This window comes from Salminus brasiliensis, chromosome 6 (genome assembly GCF_030463535.1).
Source record: "Salminus brasiliensis chromosome 6, fSalBra1.hap2, whole genome shotgun sequence".
Classification (NCBI taxonomy): Eukaryota; Metazoa; Chordata; class Actinopteri; order Characiformes; family Bryconidae; genus Salminus; species Salminus brasiliensis.
Genome location: NC_132883.1, coordinates 3,306,517 through 3,334,276, shown reverse-complemented (window position 1 = coordinate 3,334,276; position 27,760 = coordinate 3,306,517). Strand labels below are relative to the sequence as shown.

Below are 27,760 nucleotides of genomic sequence, written 5' to 3'. Positions count from 1 at the left end.
CTTGGGTTAGATATCCTGTTAAAAGGCCCAGGGACTTCTTCTAAAACCAAGCTTGGTGGACCTTGAGGTATTCCTGGGCTCGGTGTCCTGTTGGAAGGCCTAGTGTTGGAAGGCCCAGGAACTTCTTCTAAAACCAAGCCTGGATGGACCTTGAGGTCTGCTTGGGCTCAGTGTTGTGTTAGAAGGCCCTAGTGTTGGAAGGCCCAGGGACTTCTTCTAAAACCAAGCCTGGGTGACCTTGAGGTATTCCTGGGCTCAGTGTCCTGTTGGAAGGCCCTAGTATTGGAAGGCCCAGGAACTTCTTCTAAAACCAAGTCAGGGTCAACCTTGAGGTCTGCTTGGGCTCTGTGTCACACAGATCATCTTTTCTCTCACACACACACACAGTGGACGTTTAGCGGGGTTGCTTTACTGTTACAGGAAGTTGAGGCCGAGTGGTTTAGAAGCTGCCGTTGGGGGTCAAAACGACTGTCAGGTGGTCTTCTAAGGTCAAAGGTCACTTTCTATAACCATTCTAAGGCAAGCAGTGGACTGAAAGCACAGATCTGTGGTGAGCAAAAGTGTTAGAAGTTCTGCTAATCAGACGGGAAATGATGCATAGTCTTAGTTCCTCAGCGCTTCTGAGAAACCAAGAAGACAATCCTGCAGACTAGTGGACGAGGCACCCAGTGCACACACAGACGTGCTCACTGCATCCAGTGTAGTGAAAGTAGGTCAGATCTGGAGTCTGTACTGTTTATTCACTGCCTCCAATAACACACTTTAACACATCTGTGGCAGTGAACACACACACACACTAGTGAACTGAGGGTGATGACACACACCCAGGGCGGTGGGCAGCCACCTCAGTGCCCTGAGAGCAATTGTGGGTTGGGTGCTTTGCTAGAGGTCACCTAAGGATAATGTGGATAATGTTGCTGGGTGTGTGACCAGCAACTTCTCTGACCCCCTTTAAAGGCTACAGTCGATTGTGTGAAAATGTCATGATGAGGCGTCCAACAAAACCCTGTATCTCTATATATCGTTTTTGCCAAATCATCAGGATGAACAGACCAATAGAAAAGCTGCAAAAGGACTTAGCCGGCCGCTGGGTTGACTGACGTCACCTGATGATGACTCACCTGATAATGACACACTGATTCTCACTGTCAATCATCATGTTCCTGTACATGTTGTCTGTTAGAGCGTAGATGTGAGGAGGATTTTCATACTGGGCCTGCAGAGAGAGAGAGAGAGAGAGAGAGAGAGAGAGAGAGAGGGGGTAGAGTGAGAGAGAGGAGAGATAAAAAGAGAGAGAGAGAGAGAGAGAGAGGGGGTAGAGTGAGAGAAAGGAGAGATAGAAAGAGAGAGAGAGAGAGAGAGAGAGAGAGAGAGAGAGAGAGAGGGAAAGAGAGAGAGAGGGAGAGAGAGAGAGAGAGGGAAAGAGAGAGAGAGGAGAGATAGAAAGAGAGAGAGAGGGGGGGATAGAGTGAGAGAGAGGAGAGACAAAGAGAGAGAGAGAGAGAGAGAGAGAGAGAGAGATAGAAAGAGAGAGAGAGAGAGAGAGGGAAAGAGAGAGAGAGGAGAGATAGAGAGAGAGAGAGAGAGAGAGAGAGAGAGGAGAGATAGAGAGAGAGAGAGAGAGAGAGAGAGAGAGAGAAAGAGAGAGAGAGGGGGTAGAGAGAGAGAAAGAGAGGGGGGGTAGAGAGAGAGAGAGAGAGAGAGAGAGAGGGAGAGAGAGAGAGAAAGAGAGAGAGGAGAGATAGAAAAAGGGAGAGAGAGAGAGAGACAGAGAGAGAGAGAGAGAGAGAGCAGAGAGACCAAGATAGACATAGAAAGGGGGACAGAAAGAGAGAGACAAAACAGAAATAACAAAACACACACATACATACACACACACACACACACACACACACACACACACACAGAGAGAGAGAGGAGAGATGGTGTGAGATAGAGAGTGCTGGTAAAGCGCTCTGTCTGTTTGGAGACGATCTGCCTTCAGTGAGAATGTTGTGATTTTCAGTCACAGAAGCTCAGAAACCTGCGGAGATGCTGCTACTCTACAGCAGCTGCTCAGCTTCATCTCCTCAAAGCCTCATGCTCATCACACTGTCCTCCCTGATGCAGATCAGCTGATACAACAGCTTTCTCTTCCAGTCTGTTGTTAAAAAAATGACAGATCGAAGCTCTTTTGGCCTGAAGGTGGTTTAAACACCTGGTGAGTGACAGCATCACAACGAGGGGAGGAAGTGTGAGAAGTCTCCGGCAGTCAAGACAACGTGAGCTTCCAAAAAAGAGCTTCAGTTTAGTCACTAAGGTTCTGCTGGCGTCTGCAAAAACATCCGTAAAAAGGCTGCAGATGCACCTGATTAAACACAGTGTAAGATGTTGAGTCTGTTGCTCCGCCCCCCCACAACCTGTTTACTGCTTATTCCCATCTGCAGATTAGAGCTGCCCTTATCACATGACATCCCCAGACTGGGAGGAAAGGTTTAGACGATGGAGCGCTGAGGCCTTGCTGGGATATGAACTGATGACCTCCTCACACTTGATGCTAAGCAGCAGTTAGACCGTAGGGCCAGTCTAGAGCTGTGAACTTACACTACATAAGAGATCTACCTTCCCTTCTTTCTCAGACACAGAAATGGACACAGCTTCACAGCTCTAGAGTGGAGCGACTGTCTAACTGCCTGCTTGTCAAGAGGCTCAGGACGTCATTAGTTTAAATCCCATCATCAACACCACTGCCCTCAATGGTCTGGAAGAGTCTGAGAATAGGAAGGCCTCCCTCAGTGTGATAGGGGGAGCTCTAACCTGCAGATGGGAATAAGCCATAGACTGAGTGAGGGGGCGGAGCCACAGACTTAACATCTTACACAGTAGTTGAGGTAACATCAAAAAAAAAGCTCTGTAATCAGATACTGTATCATATAAAGTTGCCTTTGCATTTTGTATTGTATTGAAAACGGACCAATAAGACCTGCTCATCAGTAACAAGTGATTTTGAGTCTCCAAACATCCCGAAACGCAGGGTGTGATCTGTACAGTGAAGTGTAATGGTGAGTAGTGTTGCGGTCATGTGATCAGTGATTTACTTACGGCTCCTTGGTAAAGCTCAACCTCGCGGTCAGTGAAATAGGGCATCTGCTTGAATGGATTGACCGATATCAACACAGACCCAATGTATGTCTACAGGTCAGAGTTAAGGATTACCCTATTTACTATTCAAAATTTTACTTTAACTTTAATTCACAACCAAATGATTTTTTTGGGGTTTGGAAATTTTACTTTAATTAATTAAAATTTACAACCAGATTTCTGAATATTTGACATTTTATTTTAAATTAAGTTCAAAACCAGATTTTTTTTAGGTTTGGAAATTTTACTTGAATTAAAATATACCATCAGATATTTGGGGTTTTGATATTTTACTTTAAACTAAATTCACAACCAGATTTTGCAGTTTGGAAATTTTCCTTTAATCAAAATTTACAACCATATTTCTGAATATTTGAAATTTTACTTTAAACTAAATTTAAGACCATAATCATGATCAGTTTTCTCTGTAGCGAACACTGACAGATGTGTGTAGTGAGAAACAAGGAAGTGTGTGTTGCTTAGCACTGGATGTTGAGCCACGCCGCGGGCAGAAAAGAAGAACCACTCACTTCTCTTGATCTGCTAGCTGTGTGTGTTGGTGAGACTGTGAACTAAATAACCTAAACATTCTGCTAAATGAGATCATCTACAATTCCACTGAATCAGAGACCTACATTTCATAATTACACATCAAACAACATTATAGTGAAACGAGCAACAGTGTTTATAATAATTATAATAATCATAATAATAATAAGTAAACACTGTCCATCTGTATTGTTTTTATGTAATGTTTTATTTTATTTTGACTTTTAAACTCAATTAAATCAATTAAATCCATTTTGTATTTTAAAACTTTAACACTTTTCATCCATGTAATAAAACCTTTCTACAGATTTGAGACCATAGAAACATTACATTATATATATTTGAACATCAATAGGTTAACATTTGACTTTAAACAGAATTTGTAGCCAAATTCCATTAAAATATCTTTAAAATGAGTTTAAGTAACATGTTTACAGCCAGATTTTTAAACATCTACTTTAATCGAAATTTGCAGCAACTTTTATTTTTCAGCATTTAAATTGATTAAAAAAATAGTACATTTTTTGTTTATTAGAATTCATAGCCAGATACTTATAGTTTAAAAAATACATTTAGTTTAATTAATTTAGTATAATTTTTAAATATATACTTTAATCTCAATTTGCAGCCACTTCTAATTTTCAACATTTAAGTTGAATTAAAATTAATAGCAAAGTTATTTGTTTGTTAGAATTTATAGCCAGATTCCTTACAAAAATACATTTAATACATTTAAAGTTAACATCAATGTTTTACATTTAAAAATTAACATTTAAGTTTAACTAAATTGAATAGATGAATTTGTGTTTATTAGAATGCATAATAGAACGCTGGACTAAAATCACTGCCAGATTTTCTGTGTTTTTAAGTTGAATTAAAATGAACCTTCTGAGTTTTTATTTATTTATTCATTCATTCATTATTTATTTTAGTGTAGTCAAAATCCATAGCCAATTTTTTCTTATTTTATTAATTTCTTTGACATTAAATGTAATTTAAATGTACAGCAAAATGTTTATAAAAGCATAGCAAAATTTCTTGATTTTACATATTTAAATTGAATCAAATTCCACAGCCATATATTAGGTATTTTTCAGAATAAAGAAATATAAAAATAAATGGATCAACATTTGAGTTGAATCAAAATTCACCTTTGCCTTAGTGCAAAAGAACGGATCTAGGGACCCATTATCTAGTGGGTCATTAGACTATGAAGCTATGAGTCTAACTCTGACAGCACTGACACCCTCTGAGGAGACCAGATTCTGTGCATCTCGTTTCCCTTAAACACAGACACTTATCTTTAAGATCCTGAAGCTGGGCAGTATTCTTCAATGCTCCCTGGTGTTCAGCTCACAGGAAGTGAAAATTTAAAGAGGTAGTTTGGTCAGAAATGCTAAAGCCTGGCATGGTCAGTGATTTGAGGAAGAACGTTTTTCTGGGTATCGCGACCTTCATTAATACATTTTTATTAGAAGGACCAGTGTGTCCCATAGAAGACCCTGGAGGGAACCCCCTACCTCACGTCAGCACCTCAGAGGCCCAGGACTAACCGCTGAGGACCAGCTGGGCGGTGTGAGTGGGTGTGTACCGTGAAAGGATACGAAGATGTAATCATCCATGTATCTCTTCTTGAGGTTCTCCACGATGGCCTCCTCAGTGATCTTGGACAGGAGCACCATGTCGTCCACTCCGCTCTGCTTGACATTCTGACTCTGCCAGTGGTATTTACTGGCCTGTGGAAGAACGAACACCAGTACAGGCTGTGTCACAAATCGCTCTATACATGGGCTTGGAGTGCACACTCATGCTGTAGAAGAACCACGTTTGGTTCTAGAAAGAACTGTGTTTGTAATTGAGATGTAAGTAAGTCTTTAGAACCTTCACATAACATCAAGTAAAGGGTTCTTCACTTCTTCCGGCTCTAAGCTCTCAGTTACAAACCTGGTTCTTTATAGAACCAAAAGAAAAGATAAGATATCTTAGAAAAGATTATTTACTTTAAATGAAGGTTCTTTAGACCTTTAAAAGGTTCTTCTCTATTACAAACAAAGGTTTGTAGGTTTGGCATCACTGAACGTTTGTAGGAGCTTATTTTTAAACTGGCAAAGAACCTTTACATCAAGTGAAGGTTCTTCAGTTCTTCATACTCATGACTCTCTTAAAAATGCTTCTTTATGGAACCAAAAATGTTTCTTCAATGGTGTTGCTCAAAAATTCATTTGTATCAAATTTATTTTAAACCCAAAAAGAATCTTTACTTTAAATGAAGGTTCTTTAGACCTTTAAAAGGTTCTTCACTTCTTCACGCTCACAGATCTCCATTAGAAACAAGGTTCTTCATAGAACCAAAAGTGGTTCTCCTATGGCATCGCTGGAAGAACCATTTATAGGACCTTTTTTTTACTGGGCAAGAACCTTTACATCTTTACAACCTTTACAGGCCCATAAAAAGGGGTTGCCATGGTTACCAGTAATGTTCTTGCTCGTTTCTATTTTTTATGAATTTATTTCGGATTATTTAGATCTGCAGTTACTCAACCCATACGTACACCCTGCCCCCAATCATCACACAGAACACCCCTTCACTAGTAAGAAGGGGGCGCCAACACACGGTCCCTCCGCCACATGCAACATCACCAGGCAACCAAAGCGCCTAGAGGGAGGCGACGTTTACCCGGCTCTGACGCACTACCTAGTGACAGCCAGTGACAGCCAGCATGCCAGTGACAGCCAGCACCAATGCCAGTGACAGCCAGCATGCCAGTGACCACCCCCTTCTTGCTCGTTTTTAGGGAGATCTAGGTTTTGCAGGTCCATTGAACATCTTCGGTCAACAACAGCCATAACATTAAAACAACTGCCAGGTGAAGTGACCAATACTGATGATCTGGTTCCTGTGGCTGCTGCCAAGCGGTGGATGCAGTATATTAGGCAGCAGGTGAACAGTCAGTTCTTGAAGGAGATGGAGGTGTTGAAGCAGGACAAAAAACCTAACTGTGACGTTCTAGATGATCAGAACATCTCCAAAACACCAGGCAGGCTATGAAGGGTGTTCCTGGTAGGCAGTGGTCAATGCTGACCTACGAAAAGTGCTCCAAGGAAGGACAACCGGTGAACTGGAGACAGGATGATGGGCAACCAAGGTTTTGCTGATCCAACTTACAGGACTTAAAGGATCTACTGCTTAATTCTTGGTGTTCCAGATACCACAGGACACCTTCAGAGGTCTTGTGGTGTCCATGTCCCAACGCATCAGAGTCTTTTTCTGTGGCATTAAGGGGGAACTACTCAATATTTCAGTTTGGACCAGACCACCAGCTTCTGATCAAATAAAGGAGAGGGAACCCTGAGAACTTTGGGGGTGGAGGTGATTCAAAGGGTTCTTTAGACCTTTAAAGTTCTTCACACATCTCTCCTACAAACCTCATTAAGCCAAAAGTGGTCCTCACTAAAGAACCACCATTTAAAGCACCCATCTGGTCAAGACTGCAGGAGGCTTCTGCTTTAAGCAAAAAGGCTGAACCCCTGAGTCATGCTTGGGGGAGCTGACGGAGATGATGGGGGTGGTGATGTGGTGTGGTGCAGGAACCTCGTAATGGGACACTGAAGGTAGAGATGAGCAGGAGGAGGAGCTTCGGGCAAGTTCCTCCTCTGAAGCGTCAGTTATTTCATAACTCCGTCTTCATATCACACGCCCGAACCATGTAAACTCACAGGCCTGCTGGAGGTGGCCTCCGCCGGCTTCCTGGGTGAAGCACTTGAGAGAAGTTGGCTGCAAAGGACAGCCTAAAGGAAGTCAGCCAGGCCTTGTGTTGCTAAAGCAGAGGAGAGAGTTACAAAACGCTCAGCGATTGAGAGCGTCCTGACAGTCATCTGAAGAAGTGTACATTGAGAAGTGGACGAACACCACGTCGGGTTCCTCTTTTGTCAGAGGCGGATGTGTTGTCAGCCACAGAGAGCCACTAGCGGCCCGATGAAATGCTGAACTGAGATGTGCGTGTGCTTGAAGTTCTGCTCGTGACTCACGTTCATTTATGGGAGCACGTTGCCAAAAAGGTGGAAATGTGAAATCTGAGCCACAACATCAGCCATAACATTAACACCACACTCACTGCCCATCATATCAGCTCCGCCGACCATACAGCAGCACTGTGTAGCTCTATAAGTCCAGACTGTATCCATCTGCTTCTCTGCATGCTCTGTTATTAGCCTCTGTTCTTCAACGGTCAGGACCCCACAGGACTGACCACCACAGAGCAGACTGTGGTAGTATTTGGGTGGTGGGTCAGTCATTCTCAGCACTGTAGTGACACTGACTGACTGACCTGGTGGTGGGGAGTGTGTTAGTAGTGTGTATTGTGAGTGGATCAGACGCAGCAGTGCTGCTGGAGTGCTTAAACACTGTCTGTCTGTCCACTCACTGACCACTCTCTATTAGACACTCCTACTGAGCCGGTCCAGCTTGTAGAGGTAAAGTTGGTCATCCCCCAGTCCTTTATCAGTGCTCACAGGACCCTGCTGCCCACAGGACGCTGTTGTCGGCTGGACCTTTCAGCGGTGATGCCGAGGTGTCTGATCCTCACCTCGTACCACCAGCGCAACACACACACACTACTAACACACTTGCCGCCGCCACCACCAGTGCTGAGAACAACTGACCCACCAGCCATATCCTACAGTCTGCTCTGTGGTGGTCAGTCCTGGCCGCCCTGACCGCTGAAGAACAAACACTGTAAAAGGAGGCTGATAACAGAGTCTGCAGAGTATGAGTAGTGTAGAAACAAGGATGTAGTGTTAATGTTATGGCTGATCGCTGTATGTATCTCATGTAAGTCGTGCCGAATTTGGTCAGAGAGTATGACGGACGAGCCGCTAGTTGTATTAGGATGAGTTCTCTCAGCCTGACATCTCTGTAGAGTGTGCTACCTGACACAGAAACTAACCATCTGGACTAAAAGTAGAAGAAGTACTGCGGCCTGTCTGTAAACATACCCAAATGTGTACGCTTGTGGTCATCAGCACAGGAAACAGAAGCCAGTTACATTGCCACTGTCACTGTCAGATGGTGCCAGTAGTTGTTTGTGCAGCATTTGCTGCTCCTGACAAACACCCATATGAAAATAGGCCGCACCAATTAGGAATCCTCCCAATTCCAACTTAGGGAACTGCGTCCAGTAGAATAGGACTCCCTGGAGCACGTAAACATCATGAACCTACTGGCACCATGCTGCCTAATGCCAGGTGTGGGCTAGAGGGGTAACAAAAAGCCCCTCAGCATTGAGCAGTGAAGCAGTGCAGAGCCGGCCCAAGGCATACTCAAATTACGTGGCCGCTTAGAGCCCCAACGCCACCAGGGGGCCCCCAAGAGCACCAAGATATCATGATAAAAAATAAATATTTCCAAAATAACATTGAATAATAAAACGAAATGGTATTGCACAGATAAAAGTGACGTATGAAAATAGGCCGCACTGTCCTGATATTCCCAACGAGGAGAATGAAAATCCCCCCAATTCCAAATGAAGGAACCTTGTCCAGTAGAATAGGGCTCTCTGGAGCAGATTAACATCATGAACCTATTGGCACCATGCTGCCTAATACCAGGCGTGGACTAGAGCCCAAATCCCCCCCCCCCCCCACACCCCAGCATTGAGCAGTGAAGCAGTGCGGAGCCGGCCCAAGGTATACTCGAATTATGTGGCTGCTTAGAGCCCCAACGCCACCAGGGGGCCCCAAAGAGCACCAAGATATCATGATAAAAAATAAATATTTAAAAAATAACATTGAATAATGTAATGTTATTTAATAATAAAACAAAATGATATTACACAGATAAAAGCAATGATTATATTGATTTATTTTCATAGTTGGGACCCCAATACTAGGTCAATCAATTTCTGCTGTTGGCTGCTGCCGCTGTTGGGCAAATACGATAGGATACTGGGGTGGTCGATAACAGCCGGGGTGCTCTAGCGTATGGCACGATATCTCATCTCTCCCTATGAAATGATGAAGCATCTGGTGCTGAGGTGGTGGTATATTGGGCCCCAAATGAAAATCTGCTTAGGGCCCCATAAAGGCTTGGGCCAGCCCTGGAGCAATGGGAAAACTGTAATGTTATCTGTAGTGATGGTGGTGCTCCATAAAGTACTTTTCAGAGAGAATGGGATGAGGGGATGAGGATGAGATATGCTTCTTCGAGGGTTTTTAGGATAGGCGAAGCTTCTACGTAGAACCGAGACAGCTCATAGTACCCTTTCGATCAGTCTGTGGTTAAATGGTTCTTCCCAATGGCAGAGAACCTGCTGTAGACACTCTCAGCAAACATGGTCCTGTGTGGTACTGAGACTTAACTCGAGTAGAACGCTATGGTGAGATTATAGGTTCTCCATAATAGACTTAATAGATTTGTGCAATGTCAGGGTTCCACATGGAACCACTGTCTATACCATAGAAGCCTTGAAGAACCTTCTTTCTTCAGAACTTGGACAGGACAGAACCTGCTTGGAGTATTTTGGGGATGCTACCAGTCAGGTCAGTTCAGCAGCTTCAGGTTTTTACGCTGTAGACACTGTATGTCCAAAAGTTTGTGGACAGTTGCTTCTCCAGCGCTCCTCCTCCTCTTTTCTTCTGAAATCAACAGTGTGAATGCAAAGTTTGCCACCCCCACTTTGATGCAGTAACAGTCTCTACTCTTCTGGAAAGACACCAGATATGAAAACATTGCTGTAAGAATGATTTGATTGCATTCGGCCATGACAGCTTAAGTGAAGTCAGGTACCAAAAGTGTTGAATGGAGCTCCAGCACTTCGGAGAACTCCACAGCTCAGTGCTCATTGTCTGGCATTGGTGAATATGGTGTCCTTAGGCTGCCATGTGTGGCTGCCATTCTGTTAACATGGCTTTTCTATGGAGATGGACCTCAGTCCGTCCGACCGCAGTAATTCACCAGTTAGAAGGGGCGATCTTGATTATATACAGAACAGCAAAATAATTTGGTAAATAAAAAGGGTGTGTTGTAATTAATACTAGCCTTGTCTGTGGTTAGCATGTGGTCTACAGTAAAAGCACAGCTGCTACAGCTTCTACATTATGAGGCCAATCATTAGAATCAATAAGTGACGTTGCTTAGTGTAGAAACTTACTAAACGTTGTGTTTCGAAGCGGGATCTGCAAGAAATCTCCAGAAATGCAGCAAATTGGGGAATCTAGGCTGCACAAACTGGCCGAAATGGCTTATTCTGCGTGCAGTGTGCAGAGAAAGACAACAACAAGGCACTTTTAGATTAAAACTGGGCCTTATGCATGTGAGAGACCAGTTCTGCACTGTGGTCTAAACAGGAAGACACATGAAAATTGATCTCATATGTGTTAACAGAGTGGGTGCAAAAAAGACCTGTGTACTGCAGCAGCAGTGTGTTGTCTTCTTACATGATGCTTTAGCTGCTTGCCCATCTACTATTGCCCATATTTGGCATATTTAGCTGCTTAGGCTGCAGACATGAATGTGTAATGGACTATAAAAGATGCAGTATGTGACTACTCATTCAGTCATACCTGCTGGTAGTGAAACTGTTGAAAAGATGACGCCTCATGGGAAACAAGGAATAAGCTGCTTTTGAAAGTAAAATGTGTGTGTCTGAGGTTTGAGAATGAATGATTCATATTATATTTATCCAAACCCTTACGATGCACATTTTTTGCGTCCACTTTCACTGGTTCAGAGAGTAAAACATCCAAAAATAATCAAATTTTAAGTCCAATCCAGTCAAGGTTTTTCTAACCAATGGAAAAATCTCTGATGCTTCTTGGCATGATGTGCCACAACTTTACACAGGCTCTGCACAGACCAAAGACAAACCCTGCCTTAAGATCAACCAGACATGGCCCGACCCCAGGACGTACCCTAACCTTACCCAGACAGAATTTGAGAAAAACTCTACTCTTAACCAGGCATGGATTATTTCATGGGCAAATTAAGTACCCAAGGACAAACACTGCCTTAACATCAACCAAACATGGCCCAAAACTCGGGACATATCCCTGCCTTAACCTTTGGCCATGTTTGGTTGATGTTAAGGCAGTGTTTGCTCTGGGTTTGGGCCATGTTTGGATGATGTTAAGGCAGGGTTTGCTCTGGGTTTCGGCCATGTTTGGTTGAGGTTAAGGCAGAGTTTGGGCCATGTTTGGTTGAGGTTGAGGCAGGGTTTGGGCCATGTTTGGTTGAGGTTAAGGCAGGGTTTGCCCTGGGTTTGGGCCATGTTTGGTTGTTGTTAAGACAGGGTTTGTGGCATGTTTGGTTGAGCTTCAGGCAGGTTTTGGGCCATGTTTGGTTGAGGTTAAGGCAGGGTTTGCTTTGGGTTTGGGCCATGTTTGGTTGAGGTTAAGGCAGGGTTTGCTTTGGGTTTGGGCCATGTTTGGTTGAGGTTAAGGCAGGGTTTGCTTTGGGTTTGGGCCATATTTGGTTGATGTTAAGGCACAGTTTGCCCTGGGTTTGGACTGTGTTTGGTTGATGTTAAGACAGGGCTTGATTTGGGTTTGGGTCACGTTTGGTTGATGTAAGGGGAAGTTTTGTTCTAGGATACTAAATTTGTCCTGGAATCAGGTTGTGTCTGGTAAAGGTTAAGGCAGGGATATGTCCCGAGTTTTGGGCCATGCAGGACAATCCCTGCCTTAACCCTAACCAGCCTAATTCTAAGAAATTATGTATTATGTACCTTCAAACATAATGATTCTGCCAAATCATTAAAACAGTGGCAGGGTTGCTATGATGGCCACTAATGTAGATAATGCAGGTTGGATGTGGTGGTTGTGTGTCTGCTAATGTTGTGCAGGAGCAGGGCTCTAGAAAACACATGTGGTGAGGAAGTGTCAAGACGAAACCACAGGCCCCCTCTGACATACATCTCAACTTCCCTCCACATGCTACCAGGCTGCAGTTGCGAAATTCCCTCTCAAACCCGGAAACACCTCAAACGCAAGCATGCACACATCCTCTTCAGTAACTGCCCCACCTCGCCCTTCTCTCAAATAGTGAGGCTAGACACAGCCCAAACCCAAGACAAACTCCGCCTTAACATTAACCAGGCACAGCCCAAATTCAGAACAAACCCTGCCTTAAGATCAACCAAATATGGCCCAAACCAAGGACAAACCCTGTCTTAAGATCAACCAATTATGGCCCAAACCAAGAACAAACCCTGTCTAAAGATCAACCTAAAATGGCCCAAACCAAATATGGCCTTAAGATCAACCAAAAATGGCCCAAACCAATGGCAAACCCTGTCTTAAGATTAACCAGATATGGCCCAAACCAAGGACAAACCCTGTCTTAAGATCAACCAGATATGGCCCAAACCAATGGCAAACCCTGTCTTAAGATCAACCAGATATGGCCCAAACCAAGGACAAACCCTGTCTTAAGATCAACCTAATATGGCCCAAACCAAGGACAAACCCTGTCTTAAGATCAACCAGATATGGCCCAAACCAAGGACAAACCCTGTCTTAAGATCAACCTAATATGGCCCAAACCAAGGACAAACCCTGTCTTAAGATCAACCTAATATGGCCCAAACCAAGAACAAACCCTCTCTTAAGATCAACCTATTATGACCCAAACCAAGAACAAACCCTGTCTTAAGATCAACCTAATATGTCCCAAACTGAAGACAAACCCAATCTTAAGATCAACCTAATATGGCCCAAACCAAGGACAAACCCTGTCTTAAGATCAACCTAAAATGGCCCAAACCAAGGACAAACCCTGTCTTAAGATCAACCTAATATGTCCCAATCTGAAGACAAACCCAATCTTAAGATCAACCTAATATGGCCCAAACCAACGACAAACCCTGTCTTAAGATCAACCTAATATGTCCCAAACCAAGAACAAACCCTGTCTTAAGATCAACCTAAAATGGCCCAAACCGAAGACAAACCCTGTCTTAAGATCAACCTAATATGGCCCAAACCAAGGACAAACCCTGTCTTAAGATCAACCTAATATGGCCCAAACCAAGGACAAACCCTGTCTTAAGATCAACCTAATATGGCCCAAACCAAGGACAAACCCTGTCTTAAGATCAACCTAATATGGCCCAAACCAAGAACAAACCCTGTCTTAAGATCAACCTAATATGGCCCAAACCAAGGACAAACCCTGTCTTAAGATCAACCAGATATGGCCCAAACCAAGGACAAACCCTGTCTTAAGATCAACCTAATATGGCCCAAACCAAGGACAAACCCTGTCTTAAGATCAACCTAATATGGCCCAAACCAAGAACAAACCCTCTCTTAAGATCAACCTATTATGACCCAAACCAAGAACAAACCCTGTCTTAAGATCAACCTAATATGGCCCAAACCAAGGACAAACCCTGTCTTAAGATCAACCTAATATGGCCCAAACCAAGAACAAACCCTCTCTTAAGATCAACCTATTATGACCCAAACCAAGAACAAACCCTGTCTTAAGATCAACCTAATATGTCCCAAACTGAAGACAAACCCAATCTTAAGATCAACCTAATATGGCCCAAACCAAGGACAAACCCTGTCTTAAGATCAACCTAAAATGGCCCAAACCAAGGACAAACCCTGTCTTAAGATCAACCTAATATGTCCCAATCTGAAGACAAACCCAATCTTAAGATCAACCTAATATGGCCCAAACCAACGACAAACCCTGTCTTAAGATCAACCTAATATGTCCCAAACCAAGAACAAACCCTGTCTTAAGATCAACCTAAAATGGCCCAAACCGAAGACAAACCCTGTCTTAAGATCAACCTAATATGGCCCAAACCAAGGACAAACCCTGTCTTAAGATCAACCTAATATGGCCCAAACCAAGGACAAACCCTGTCTTAAGATCAACCTATTATGACCCAAACCAAGAACAAACCCTGTCTTAAGATCAAGCTAAAATGGCCCAAACCAAGGACAAACCCTGTCTTAAGATCAACCAAATATGGCCCAAACCCAGGACAACCCCTGTATTACTTACACTCATACATGGCCCAAAGCTAGGATGCCTCCTTTAACCAAACCCAGCCTGATCTCAAAACAGACCCTGCCATCACCATGAACAAGAACTGCGCAGGACAAACACGGCCCTAACCTTAACCAGACACATCACACACCCAGGACAAACCCTGCCTTGATCAAGACCCAGCCTAAACACCCAGACCCACCCAAACACTGCTTTAAACTCATGCACACCCAGGTCAACTGCTTCAGCCTATAAAAACAGCCTTTCAGCTTAACCTCAACATTGACTTCAACCAAACCCCCGTCCCAACTCTAACCTACTCAGACCTCTCGGTCTCCAATCAAACCTGGTCCACTCTAAGGCGAATTTTCAATGATTGCCATTTATTTTGAAGGTGGGCAGTGCTCGAACCCAAGTCCGCAGTCCGAGTTCAGAGTCTTTAGAGACCCACTTTCAGCAACTTATAAATAAACTGATGGACATGGAATCATCAGAACATCCTACACCCTACGCCTACCTGCATTAGTGACCCACCAGAGGTCTCCAGCTATATCACTTCCGGTAGAGAACCAAAAACAGGAAAGAATATTATGATTCTTCCATTTAAGGAATTGCAGTCAGGTTCCACCACCTCCACAGTCCAGCAGCTTTAGCACTTCTGTTTTTGGGGTTTTTTTTTGACCATTGACCATTTCCTGATACGCTTCAGGGAGAACCTGACCGATTTAGGCCGGTTTTACCTGCATTTAATTCGCCAACAGTATGAATGACTCTTTAACGTGCACAAGGTCCTCAGATAGCATCGGTGGGCTGTGCCTAAAATCCACACCACACATATGGCGAAAAAGCGTGGCTGCAAGTGTGGTTTAAGATCACTGGAGAAAGATAATCAGTCTGCTGAATTGCTTTTTTGAATTGTTTTTTTTTTCGCTAGACACTAATCAGGTCAACATGTTGCGCAAGCAATGTGCAGATGGGACCCTTGAAGCTTTGAAGCTTGAAGCTTGAAGCTCTTCAGGTATTAGAATAATCTGATTAATCAGTGAATTGTACTTATCAAGAATTGCTAGACTACTTGACTTTTTGGTATTTCGGGACCACCGTCCGTGCCATACAAGTTTCGAGGGACTCGGTACGATCTTCAGCGCTAATAATAACCCAAGAAGCAACATCTCACAGGTGCAAGAACTACAGCAGGACCCCGGCCCATCCTGGACCGGAGCACAGCGAGAAAGGCAGCTGATGATGGGTAGGACATGCACTTACCATTGTGCCAGGATTGAGGTGGTCCTCTGTAGACTGTCCTCTTCCGCACCCCTATGGGTCCTCCCTTTGGACAGAACTGTATGTGTGTACGTGTGTAGCTGTGTGTGTTTGTGCATGTGAGAAAATCCAACAAACACCCGGTCAGCAGGTCTCCATCATGAGCAGACCATTTAAACCGAACCGTGACTGCCTCAGTGAAGCAAATCAAACTCCGGCAAGCTCTCACACCACGACTTCCTCATACTCCCCCAGTGCATACCTCAGAAAAGAACTGCAACTGATCTTACACACACACACACACACACACACACTCACACACACACATGCAGACTCACACCCAGAGGAACAAGTGTGAGAACAGTGCATGTTGTTTACTGCTGAGTGTAGGATGCAGACATTAGAGTAATATCGCAGTTTCTGTATTAGTGAGCTCAGCCGCTCTGAGGCGCAGTCATTGCTGACATCGTAGAAAAGCACTGCTGACAGAACGGGGCGCTTTCGAGGAGTCACCTATCAGGCTAAGATCACCGGGCCCAAAGCCAAACATCTGCTAGATGGGTGTAAACCCTAGCATCCACCCCCCCCCCACCCCCCAGCATTGGGCTGTGGAGCTGTGGAGCTTCACCCAGGCCTTGGGATGAGTCGAATTATCCAACGTCAACACCTGACCTCCCTGATGCTCTTGCAGGCTGAATGCAATCAAATCCTCCTCACAGCAATGTTCCAATATCTACTGCAAAGCTGCTGCTGCAGATGATGGGGACAGATTTCCTATTAATACATGTTGGAGCTGTGGAGCTCCACCCAGGCCTTGGGATGAGTCGGAGTGGCAGAAGGAACACCTGACCTTACTGATGCTCTTGTGGCTGAATGCAATCAAATGCAATCCTCCTCACAGCAATATTCCAAAATCTACTGCAAAGCCTTCTTGCAGGAGTAGAAGCTGCTGCTGCAGACAATGGGGCCAGATTTCCTATTAATACATGTTGGATGTGAGGCATTGACCCCTTTTCTGCACACTCGTAAAATGCGGGTTCTCCGAAGGGTTTGTTGAGTGATGTCATAAAAGAACCACTGGTTCCAATAAGAACCGCTTTGGAAAAACGCTTTGTGATGGAACCAAAAGTGGTTCTTCTATGGCACTGATCAAAGAACGCTTGTATTGTGAATCTTTTTTTAAGGTTTTTTTTGTAATACAAAAGTGATGGGACAAAAGTATTGGGACAACTGCTCATTCATTGTTTCTTCTGAAATCAAGGGCATTAATTTTTCTCTGCTTTTGTTGGAGTCACTGTCTCTACTAACTGTGTCTACAGGGAAGAAGACTTTCTACTAGATTTCTACAAGATTTATACTAGAGGAGCATTGTTGTGAGGATTTGATTGCATGCAGCGAAAAGAGCATTAGTGAGGTAAGGTCAGGATGTTGGATGAGGATCACCACCCCGCCTCATCCCAAAAGTACTGGATGGAGCACCACCATCCATCATTCCAGAGAACCCAGTTCTTTCACTGCTCCACAGCTTAATGCTGGGGGGCTTTATACCCCTCTAGCCCACACCTGGCATTAAGCAGCATGGTGTTAATAGGTTCATGTTTGCTTATCTGCTCCAGAGAGTTCTATTCTATTGGTAGTACTTCTCTAAGGGGACTGGACAAGCTTTGTGTGTGCAATTGCACATCTGTTCTCTGTTCTCAATTATATCATTGGAAGGTGTGTCCACAAACAATTGGACACATAGTGTCTAATAGCTATATTAGCAGAACTAAAGAAGTAAACATTAAACATGGCTTATCCAGTCAGCTACATTCTGTTAGAAAATGATGTCCACAAACATTTGGACATATTGTGTATGTAAACAAACAAAAGTTTTTACTTTACTCTCAGTCCAAATATGGAAATCAAGCTAAAAGCTTTGATGCATTATTTTTGTGAAGAAACAACACGTTCACACTTTCTCACTGTCATGCAAAAACCTTGTATCTACAGTTTTGTAGTTTTTTATACTTCTTGATTTAATGTGGTTCTGGCAATTATTGGCAAATCTGGTAGACGTTCATGATGAATGGACCAATAGACATACTCCAAAATGGCTATTTTGGAGATACAAGGTTTTTGTGTGGCAGCACCAATATATAGACCCAATGACTAGAAAGCATTCACAGTGCAACATCCCTCAAAAGTGAAGCAACCACACGTCCAGCACCTCTGCTGACTTGTTGCAGTGTGATGTGTAGCTCCGCCCAGCCATGTTTCAAAAACAAGAAAGCCCCGCCCATTTCCTCCTCTAAACTGCCTGTCCAGTATCTCCAATATTCCTTGTGCTACATCTGCCCATTTTTACTTTCCTCCAAAAATCAGTTTGTACCCCTTACTCTGCTCTTGCGTAGGAAGGCGGGGCTTCACTTAGGAATTAAGTGATTGACAGCCCTTGCTGGAGGAGGCCGCATAGCTCCCTCTGTTCTATTATTATGGTCTAGTATTATGGTCTCCATATTGACTTGTGTTTAGTAGAGTCTAATCTTAGAGGTATCTTTGAATTTTAGTCTACTCAAACTAGCTGAGGTTCTTCTTGAGTAACAGTGAAGCTCTTATGGAAGTCGCTCTGGAGAAGAGCATCTGCTAAATGCCTTAAATGTAAATGTAAATATAAACAAAAACGACCCGTTTCTGAGATAAATAAAGGCTGGGGAATGATGATGTACAAATGAATAATAACAATGTAGGCTAAGGGCACTTTAACTAACCAGTAAGGCAGCTTTGATGAAGCAGATCATCTTCAGAAGATCTAAGTGATTTTCGGTGAACCTTTAATTTAATCCCTGGGAAAAGGCTGAAGACTGAAGTGAAGAGGGCTAGCAAACAGAAAGGGGAAGCAAGAGCAGAAGCTGTGGTGTTCTTTTCAGGTGGCTTCGAAAACAGAAAGAAAAGCATGAAGCTGACCTCAGATCAGCCGATAATACTCTCTGGGTAAAGCCGTGAGAGCGGAGGCCTAGCAGCAGGACCACTCCCACTGGCGGTTTGAACCACAGAGGCTCCGCCCAACACACGCTTCACTCTCTCACCACTTTTGGTTGAGATCAAAAGCAAACAGTTTCACACCTGCTGTTGTGGACCAATAACGATACATAGTCCTGTAAATCTCGTACAATTACAATCAATCAAGAACAGCCATCAAAAAATCCTGTGCAGGTAAAGCAACACTATGTAGTACCGTACCTTAAATCTGCAGCTTCAGGGTCTGGAGGCTGGATGCTCCACTGACTCTAACAGGGAGAATGACGGCTCTGCCGTTGACACTCCGGGCCGGATCGCTGCTCAGGCACTATCCCAGCTAACATGCCCATGTGAGGAACCTTTTTAAAATGTTCCAAGAAGTCAATGTAGAGGTTCTTGACCATTGTAAAGGTTCTTTGCACTCACAGCTCCTTTGTGATGGAACCAAAAGTGCCGAAGAAAGACATCTCTGTCATTCCCACTCTGGACCGGAACGCTGCTACGGCACTATCCCAGATAACATCTGTCCATTTGTCCTCAGGTTCCACGTAGGCTCCACATATGGATGCCCACCAGGGTCAGTGATGGGACCAGGAGGGGTTAAACATGGGCCGCATCTGTGTTGTACACTGTACACTCCCATGCCATTTCTCTCTCTAATGCTCAAGTGTGCCCAGGGACATGGGTGGAACATGGGCTAGGTGGGTTCCAGATGGGCATGGGCTCTGAGTGGGTTTGTACTGGCCCCTAGTTAGGCTTCCCAAATGGGCCCCCCCAACCCTAATCTCACATCATCATCGTTTGCAGTGTACAACCCAGATGGGGCCCATGTTTAACAACTCCCCAACAACTGACCCCAGTGGGCATCCATATGTGAGACCGACATGGAACCCACATGGACCTGTTATCTTGGATATTGACAAAGACGCCATTCTCCCTGTTACAGTCAGTGGAGCATCACCATGATTCTGAAGTGGCTATTGGTTGCAACTGTTGGGCATTCATATGTGGGGCAAACATGTGACCAGACATCCTCTTTTTCCAGGACATGTCCTCTTACACAATTACTGGCCAAAACTGCTTGAGAGAAGAAAAGCGAGAGGGGCTCAGAGTGGCTAAGTGGTCTAATGTAGCCCCGGGGGTCGTGAGCTTTGCCGTCAGCGGCCGGAGTCTAGGAGAGCACAACTGGCCGTGCTCTCTCCGGGTGGGTAGATGGCGCTCTCTCCTCTCATCATGATTAAACGACGTTGGCCTGGCAGAGGCGTCTGTTAGCTGGTGTGGTGGAGCCGGAGACCTGACACTTTCCTCCAGGTGTGACGGCTTCCTGGTGATGCTGCATCAGCGGCAGTTGGAAAAGAGGCGGTGGCTGGCTACATGGCTGGTTAAGTCATTGTTAGTGCAAAGAGGAGCTAAAGGGACGTCTGTACAAAGTGGAGGGGCTATTCTTTGGTAATAGAACACTTTCAGCTGAATGAATTCATTAGAAGGGGTGTCCACAAACTTTTGGACCTTATATTGTGCTCTCACTTGTGGACATAACATGAAGCTGGCAGTTGCCCGCTTCATTGTGGCCCAATTTGATGTTGAATGGAGCAATAGAAATGCTCCAAAATGACCTGGACTAAAATCTTTTTACATTGACTTCCATTGAAACCTGGCACTAACATTTATAGTTATATTTGTGAAGACAAAGCAAACAGCACACAGCCCGGCTTTCTCCTTATCACAATGCACCGCTTCTTTATTCGTTGTATAATTTTCATTTTGATTGTTCTAAATAAAACCCAGGAACATATATTTCATTTAGATGCACATTACAGTACACAATGTTATTTCCATAGCGCTTACAAACATCAACAATAACTGTTAAACTGCTCGGGCCGTCAGTCAGCCAAGATCAATCGGCACACTTCAAGTGTAACATGTTAAGTACAACATAAAACATAGTTAATAATAAAAATAATAACAACAACAATAATAACAATAACAGCAACAACAATAATAACAATAATAAAGCTCACATAATAACAAAAATAACGACACTTTCGTGTTTCAGATCTACCGAGGCTTGATTATGTACTGCCCCCTCCCCACCCCTAAAAAATATGCCTCAATAATTCCATACATACCATAGAATTCTGTAGACTTTTAGCTCTCATATTAATCCTTATCTCAAGCAAGTTGCAATAACAATAAAAGTACTAGTTTTGAGATTATGAGAGAAAAGGAAGAAATAGCACCATTCCAAAGCACCATAGACAGACCACTCCTTAAATCTTACGTTACAAATGTACTGCAAAGCATCAGAGCTGACCAAAGCAGACCAGGAGAAAGCCCATCACACCTGGGCCACTTTGCGGTACTGACCAGTCAATACACCCACAGATAAATGACATTTCGACACTGTAAAATACTAAAAAAATAATAAAGTCAGGTCAACTTGAAACAATTACGGAGTGGCTTTTGAGTTAACTCAACTTAGTGGAGTCCAAAATTCTCCTAACTCAGTTTGGTCAACAATCCATATTGCATTGAGCTTTGAAAACATTAATAAATGAGCTGCAGCTGAAACTGATTAAATGTAATACTCCTCCAGACCATGGAGGGCAGTGGTGCTGATGGGATTTGAACTTCTGATTCTGAGTCTCTTGACAAGCAGGCAGTTAGACAGTCGCTCCACTCTAGAGCTGTAAGGCCATGTACATTTGGTAGATCGGCTCAGATCTGTAGTTTTAACAGCTCTAGACCGGCCCTACGGTCTAACTGCTGCTCAGAATCAACTGTGAGGAGGTGATCAGTTCAAATCTCAGCATTGGCAAAAGCCTTTCTTCCAGTCTGGGGATGTCATGTGATGGGGGAGTTTTCTAACCAGCAGTTGGGAATAAACAGTAGACAGATTGAAGGGGAGGAGCCACAGAGTTTTCCAAACTGGGATGAAAAATTCAAGAGTGTTTGAGTAAAGCGAAGAAAGCACTGCTTAAACAATCAACTTACACGTTTAGGTTGACCTGACTTTAATTGTTTACAGTGAAGCAGCCGATTAGAACCATTAATATTAGAACCTGATGGTTTTGCTTCCTCAGGGGAACTGGTTTAATGGTTGCACCAGTTTTCTTACACACTGCAAATAATGGCACCTTCAATTTGTATGATATGATTGATGTGGCAAATGGTTGAAAATTAATATAATGTGTGACATCAACAGAACTGCTTTCTGGGCAAGAATTGTGTTCATGTAACACACTTTATATATACCAAACAGCCATAACATTAAAACCAGGTGACGGGAGTAACACTGACTGGTTCCTCTGGCTTCTGTAAGGGGTGGATCTACATATTAGGCAGCGAGTGAACAGTTAGCTCTTGAAGGTGGTGAAGGTGTTGAGGCAGGAAAAATAGGTCAGTGTAAGAATCGGAGACACTTTGACAAGAACCAACCTGTGACGTTCTAGACGACTGGGTCAGAACATCTCCCAAACATCAGGTAGGTCTTGTGGGGTGCCCCCCCCCAGTATGCAGTGGTAAGTACCTACCAAAAGTGCACCAAGCTGATGCTCATGGATGCCCCACCTCACAACTTACAGCACTTACAAGGATCTGCAGCTACTGTCTTGGTGCCAGATGCCCAAGGACACCTTCAGAGTCTTCACCGTCTTGTGGAATCCGTGCCTCGACTTGTCAGAGGGGTCCTGGCGGTAAATGGTGGGATCTTCACAATATCAGGCAATGGTTTTAATGGTATGGCTGATCAGCACATTTCCGTACTTTTCCATTGTGACACCAACCCAAGAACCCCAAGAAAACACAAAATACCTCTACTGACCATCAGCTAAACCATCACGAGGCATTAGACACCTTCAAGGTTTCAGCAGGGAGGGCAACACTCCGCTAAGTTACAGTACAGACCCCCTATTTTGATACACATACACAAGAAATCACAGCTCCCCCTAGCTCTCAGCGGCCAAAACCTCCAAAACCACCAAAGCACCACAATGGCCAACCCTTAGGACCAGCTCAATAGTACAGAGAACGACTTGTGATGAGCGTAGGTCTGTAGCAGTGGAATATTCGAGTCCTTATACATCGATTGAATGATTTCTGAAGCGTATTCAATTGTATTTACATAAGGGGCCTTCAGCTTAACTGAGAACACAGCGTCATTCAGGACACCATATATCATGTTTTGGTGCTCTTGCATTTTACGATTCCTGTAAGTTAAAAGACGTGGAGGATAAAGTTCTCAGATCCTGTACTTGAGTCACTTAGAGTAGCTTTACTGTAGCAGTTCTACCTTAAAACAGCAGCTGCAGAATGATGGAGATACTCCCACTTCACTTTAACAGGGAGAATGGCGTCTCTGCCATTGCCAATCCAGGCTGGAACGCAGCTACGGCTCTATGGAACTCTATGGTGGAGCTGCACGAGAGAGACCCTTTCACAAAAAAAGCTTTGAAAACCATCAGAGCGCCCAATCAAAGCGCTGTTGTCATGGTTGCAGACAAAACAAATGAGCTTCCAGACACACTGACTATAAACTAACTGCGGAGGTTGAGGGAACTATACGAGGCTGGGGAAGGAAGGTGACCACCAGGGGCAGGAGAAGATTGTCCAGGTGCATCCTGGTCTGATCATGTCCACAAAGAACCACAAACTGTAGCTTCCCTCGCTCATGAGTGCTCGTGTGGAGGAGGGAAATTTCAGAGAGCAGAAGCAGACAGGGAGCAGATATTTAGACATGTGTCATAAGGTCCTGATGTGAGAAGCCTTTAAGCAGGACCTGGGGACAGCCCAAGGCTCATAATCTGCAAAGCGACATTTACTGATGTTAATGATCTGCTTGCCTGGCTGACACAGAATCTCTATCTAAAAACCGCATAGGCTTTGATGAGCGACAACAAGGCGACTGTCTGTCTGATATGCTGATTCAATGCGAAAGCCCCGCCCACAACTGCGCATCATTACGTGAGCAAACGGAGGAAGATTGATTCACTGCTGCGTTAGACTGGCTTGATTCCCATCAGCTTAGCTGTCACCAAAGCCAACGCTTCCCCTTTGCACCAAATGGGGTCAACTGACTGCCCATTGCTGGACTTTTAGGTTCCGACTTGAACCTAAAACTCAGAAAACTACAGAATTTGCTCATTAAAATAATACAACACTAATAACCATAACTCTATTTTAACTTTTTTACTTTCATATTTTCACTCATATTATTCAATATTTCATATAATTTCATATTTTGACATAATATTAATCTGACGGACAGGTCCTCAGTAGGACAGGCCTATGGAACTCCTTCCTAGAAGCTATTCCTATTGGTCACACTGATGTATAACCAGACTGTGTGATGATGTCACCAGAGAGGCCCCGCCTCCTGCAACTGCGGCAAGAAGCTTGAGAATCAGCTTCGTTTTCCAACATTTTTGTGGTGCTGCCTTTTCCTTTTATCACTTTCCCCCCAATGAGGTTGTATGTGCACACAGAACTGTGGGTAATTAAGTGCTGAGAAGGATACAAGGACGTCCTCCAAATCGACCCGAACGTAGGCTGCATTTCTGGGCTGTTTACAAAGGGTCCTTCATTTTGGAGCAGCCTTCGGTAGCTGACTAGCGGCCGACAAATGAAGCCTAGGCTTTGGGATCGACGTTTCATGGTAAATGGATTCTATGGCATCGCTAAAAGTAGCCCTGGTAGCGACTTTATTTTAGGAGTATACAATTATTAAAATTCTGTATGCATGTTATTAATGACAGTACTAATTGGTTTAAGCCACGCCCACTTTTAGTCTGAAACTTGTGCTGAAGCCAAGGTATCGGGATTGGTGTTTGTATTTTAGTATTTCCAGTGATACTCGGCTCTAACCAAGAGCATTTTACTCAAGTACAGGAGTTTTGTGCTTTATCCAGCCCTGGAAGCTCTGATTGCTCTGGAAGCTCCTGACGACTGAGGTCATGTCTGAACGACTCACTATCACCATCTCCAGCTATACAACAGTTGTATACAACACTCATCTCAATGCCAACAGCTGTCCTAACACCTGACTACATCAGCATTGTTACCCCGACCCAAATGGCAAGATCATGGCAAGTAATCCACGCAGAACCACAATACAGTGAGAAACAGGATCGTCCAGTATTAGAAAAAGACTAAGAGACTGTAACACAGTTAGGAAGCTTATGATACTGACATATCCCAACATCTCTAAAGCAGTAAATAAAACCCAAAGGTAATAAAACGAAAGAAAAGAAAGGAATTAAATATCTGTGACCTGTCAGATTTTCGACATAGTAAGAGTAAGGCTGAGTAAGACAGCAGAGGGCCTTCATGAGTTAGAACCATTGGCTGTTAGAACAGTTAGAACCAGGTGAGAATCAGTGAGCAGGAGAGGACGATCAGTGTAGTGTCCTCAAAGCCAGCCATGGACCACCAGCACACTGCCCACTTCAGTCGACAGTCTCTCTCTACGCAAACAACTAAACTAAGCAGTTTCTGGTTCTCAGCTCCTGTGCCCCAGAACACTCCACATTTACATGTTCAGATGTGTAGATGTTTACTACTCCAGCTGACGTTTAGCTAGATGTTAACATCTCTAGCTGATGTTAGCTAGATGATAGCTAGATGATAGCTAGCTGATGTTAAGCTAGACATTTGCTTTTCTAGGTGATGTTTAGCTAGACGTTAACATCTCTAGAGATGTAAAGTAAACATCTATCAAACATCAGCTAGACTAGTTAACATCTAGCTAAAGATCAGCTAGAGTAGTCATTTACCCTCTAACATCAGCTAGAGTAGTTAACATCTAGTTAACATCAGCTAGAGTAGTTAACATCTAGCTAAACATCAGCTAGAGTAGTCAGTAGTCATGTTTAGCTAGACGTTAACATCTAGAGCTGATGTTTAGCTAGACGTTAACATCTCTAGAGATGTTACCATCAAGCTAAAGATCAGCTAGAGTAGTCATTTGCCCTCTAACATCAGCTAGAGTAGTTAACATCAGCTAGAGATGTTAACATCTAGCTAAACATCAGCTAGAGTAGTAAGCATCAGCATTTATCCTCTAACTAACATCAGCTAGAGTAGTTAACATCTAGTTAACATCAGCTAGAGTAGTCAGTAGTCATGTTTAGCTAGACGTTAACATCTCTAGCTGATGTTAGCGAGATGTTAACTACTCTAGCTGATGTTAGTTAGAGGATAAATGACTACTCTAGCTGATCTTTAGCTAGATGTTAACTAGTCTAGCTGATGTTTGATAGATGTTTACTACTCTAGCTGATGTTTAGCTAGATGTTAACGTCTCTAGCTGATGTTAGCTAGAGGGTAAATGACTACTCTAGCTGAGTAGTCTAGTTGATGTTTGCTAGATGTTTACTATGATGTTTACTAGATGTTAACATCTCTAGCTAATGTTTAGCTAAATGTTAAATGACAACTCTAGCTGATGTTAGCTGGATTGTGACTACTCTAGCTGATGTTTGCTAGATGTTAACATCTCTAGCTGATGTTAGCTAGATTGTGACTACTCTAGCTGATGTTTGCTAGATGTTGACTATTCTAGCTGATTCGTAACTAGATGTTAACTTTTTCTAGCTAATGTTTGCTAGGTGCTGACAACTCTAGCTAATGTTTGCTAGGTGTTTATCCTAGCTGATGTTAGCTAGACGTTAAAAAAAAAACAACTCTAGCTGATGTTCACTAGATTTTAACTTCTCCAGCTGATGTTAGCGAGATGATGTCAGATGTTAGAACCCTGCTACATCTGTGTAATGTAAACACAGCCTTAGTTTAGGAAGAACTTGATACATTTCTCAGGTACATTTAAAAAGTTTCGTAAATGATTAGCTCAACTTAAAAAAGCAAGGTGAGAGAGGAGGGTTATAGCGAGCAGTTGAAAAAGTTAAAGTATCTTTCCAAACAATAATGAGTAGATCAGAAGAACAAACGTAGCAGCTCAACGACTTACGTACTAATTAGTGTCTAGAATAGTAGTGGAACTGACCTTACAGGGGGAGCAAGAAACCCCCTTCTGAACCTGTGAGAGTTGAGCACAATGTGAAGAGTACCTGGACCTTGTGAATTATGCAAAAATGTACGTTTTCTGTGCGACTGAAGCTGAAGTGTGCAGTGCTGTGGTCCTCTGAGGCCGGATCCAATTAGAGCTGAGGGAGCCGAGGGTATGCGGTACGGCCGACACAAGACTAGCACCACGCTAAAGAGAGCTAAAAGAAGGCAGACGAGTCTCTGACCGTCCGATATTCAGAGCAGCCGTGCCAGAGCAGCTGGACTGGAGAGTTGAAGGCAGCAGCACAGTCTCTATCTCTCTCTACCTTTCTCTCTCACTCTCTCTGTCTCTCTCTCTCTCTCTCTTTCTCTGCCCTGGAATGTGGAGCTGGGGCGGTGCTGGCCCAGGCAGAGCGACGGAGAAGAAGAGAGGAGAGAAGGAAGAGTGTGGGTCAGTGTCCTTGGCAGGTCTTGCAGCACATCTGTCGGAAGTATGAGCGGCTGCAGAACTTGAACCTGAGCACCAGGGGGCAGTATGCCACTGTGTTCACATCTTTACACTCTGGGGACGAGGGGGGGCATGAAAGGTTTAATTAATAAAATATAACAAAGAAATACAAAGAATTTACAATTAAAACACATTAATAAAGCTGGCATTAACTGAGGTAACAATTATTATCATATAGTATCAAACTATAATTATATATATAATTATATAATCATAATCTTTATATATACATATGAATTTACTAATTATACGTTACTGTAATTTGTTGTAACTATTACTGAACATAAACCATATAATCTCTCTCTCTCTTTCTATATATA

The 27,760-nt window shown here is 43.6% G+C and overlaps 3 protein-coding genes across 5 annotated transcripts in view; 1 reads left to right on the top strand and 2 right to left on the bottom strand.

Annotated features, from left to right (window-relative positions):
• Positions 1-16,181, bottom strand: part of myo1f (myosin IF) — a 45,736-nt gene extending 29,555 nt beyond the window's left edge. The window contains exons 1-4 of the mRNA XM_072681334.1: positions 15,935-16,181; positions 5,274-5,405; positions 3,082-3,171; positions 1,122-1,216 (exon numbers count right to left, since the gene is read on the bottom strand). Coding sequence (XP_072537435.1) covers positions 1,122-1,216; positions 3,082-3,171; positions 5,274-5,405; positions 15,935-15,937 — 320 coding nt within the window. The 5' untranslated portion in view covers positions 15,938-16,181. The remainder of the gene's footprint in view (positions 1-1,121; positions 1,217-3,081; positions 3,172-5,273; positions 5,406-15,934) is intronic.
• The window catches only part of mknk2b (MAPK interacting serine/threonine kinase 2b), a 318,007-nt gene that overhangs the window by 118,026 nt on the left and 172,221 nt on the right, over positions 1-27,760 (top strand). The gene's annotated exons all lie outside the window — the stretch shown is intronic.
• adamts10 (ADAM metallopeptidase with thrombospondin type 1 motif, 10) overlaps positions 25,092-27,760 on the bottom strand; it is an 81,261-nt gene continuing 78,592 nt past the window's right edge. For all 3 annotated transcript variants that reach the window (XM_072681330.1, XM_072681333.1, XM_072681331.1), the window contains exon 25: positions 25,092-27,494. In XM_072681330.1, coding sequence (XP_072537431.1) covers positions 27,385-27,494 — 110 coding nt within the window. In that variant the 3' untranslated portion in view covers positions 25,092-27,384. The remainder of the gene's footprint in view (positions 27,495-27,760) is intronic.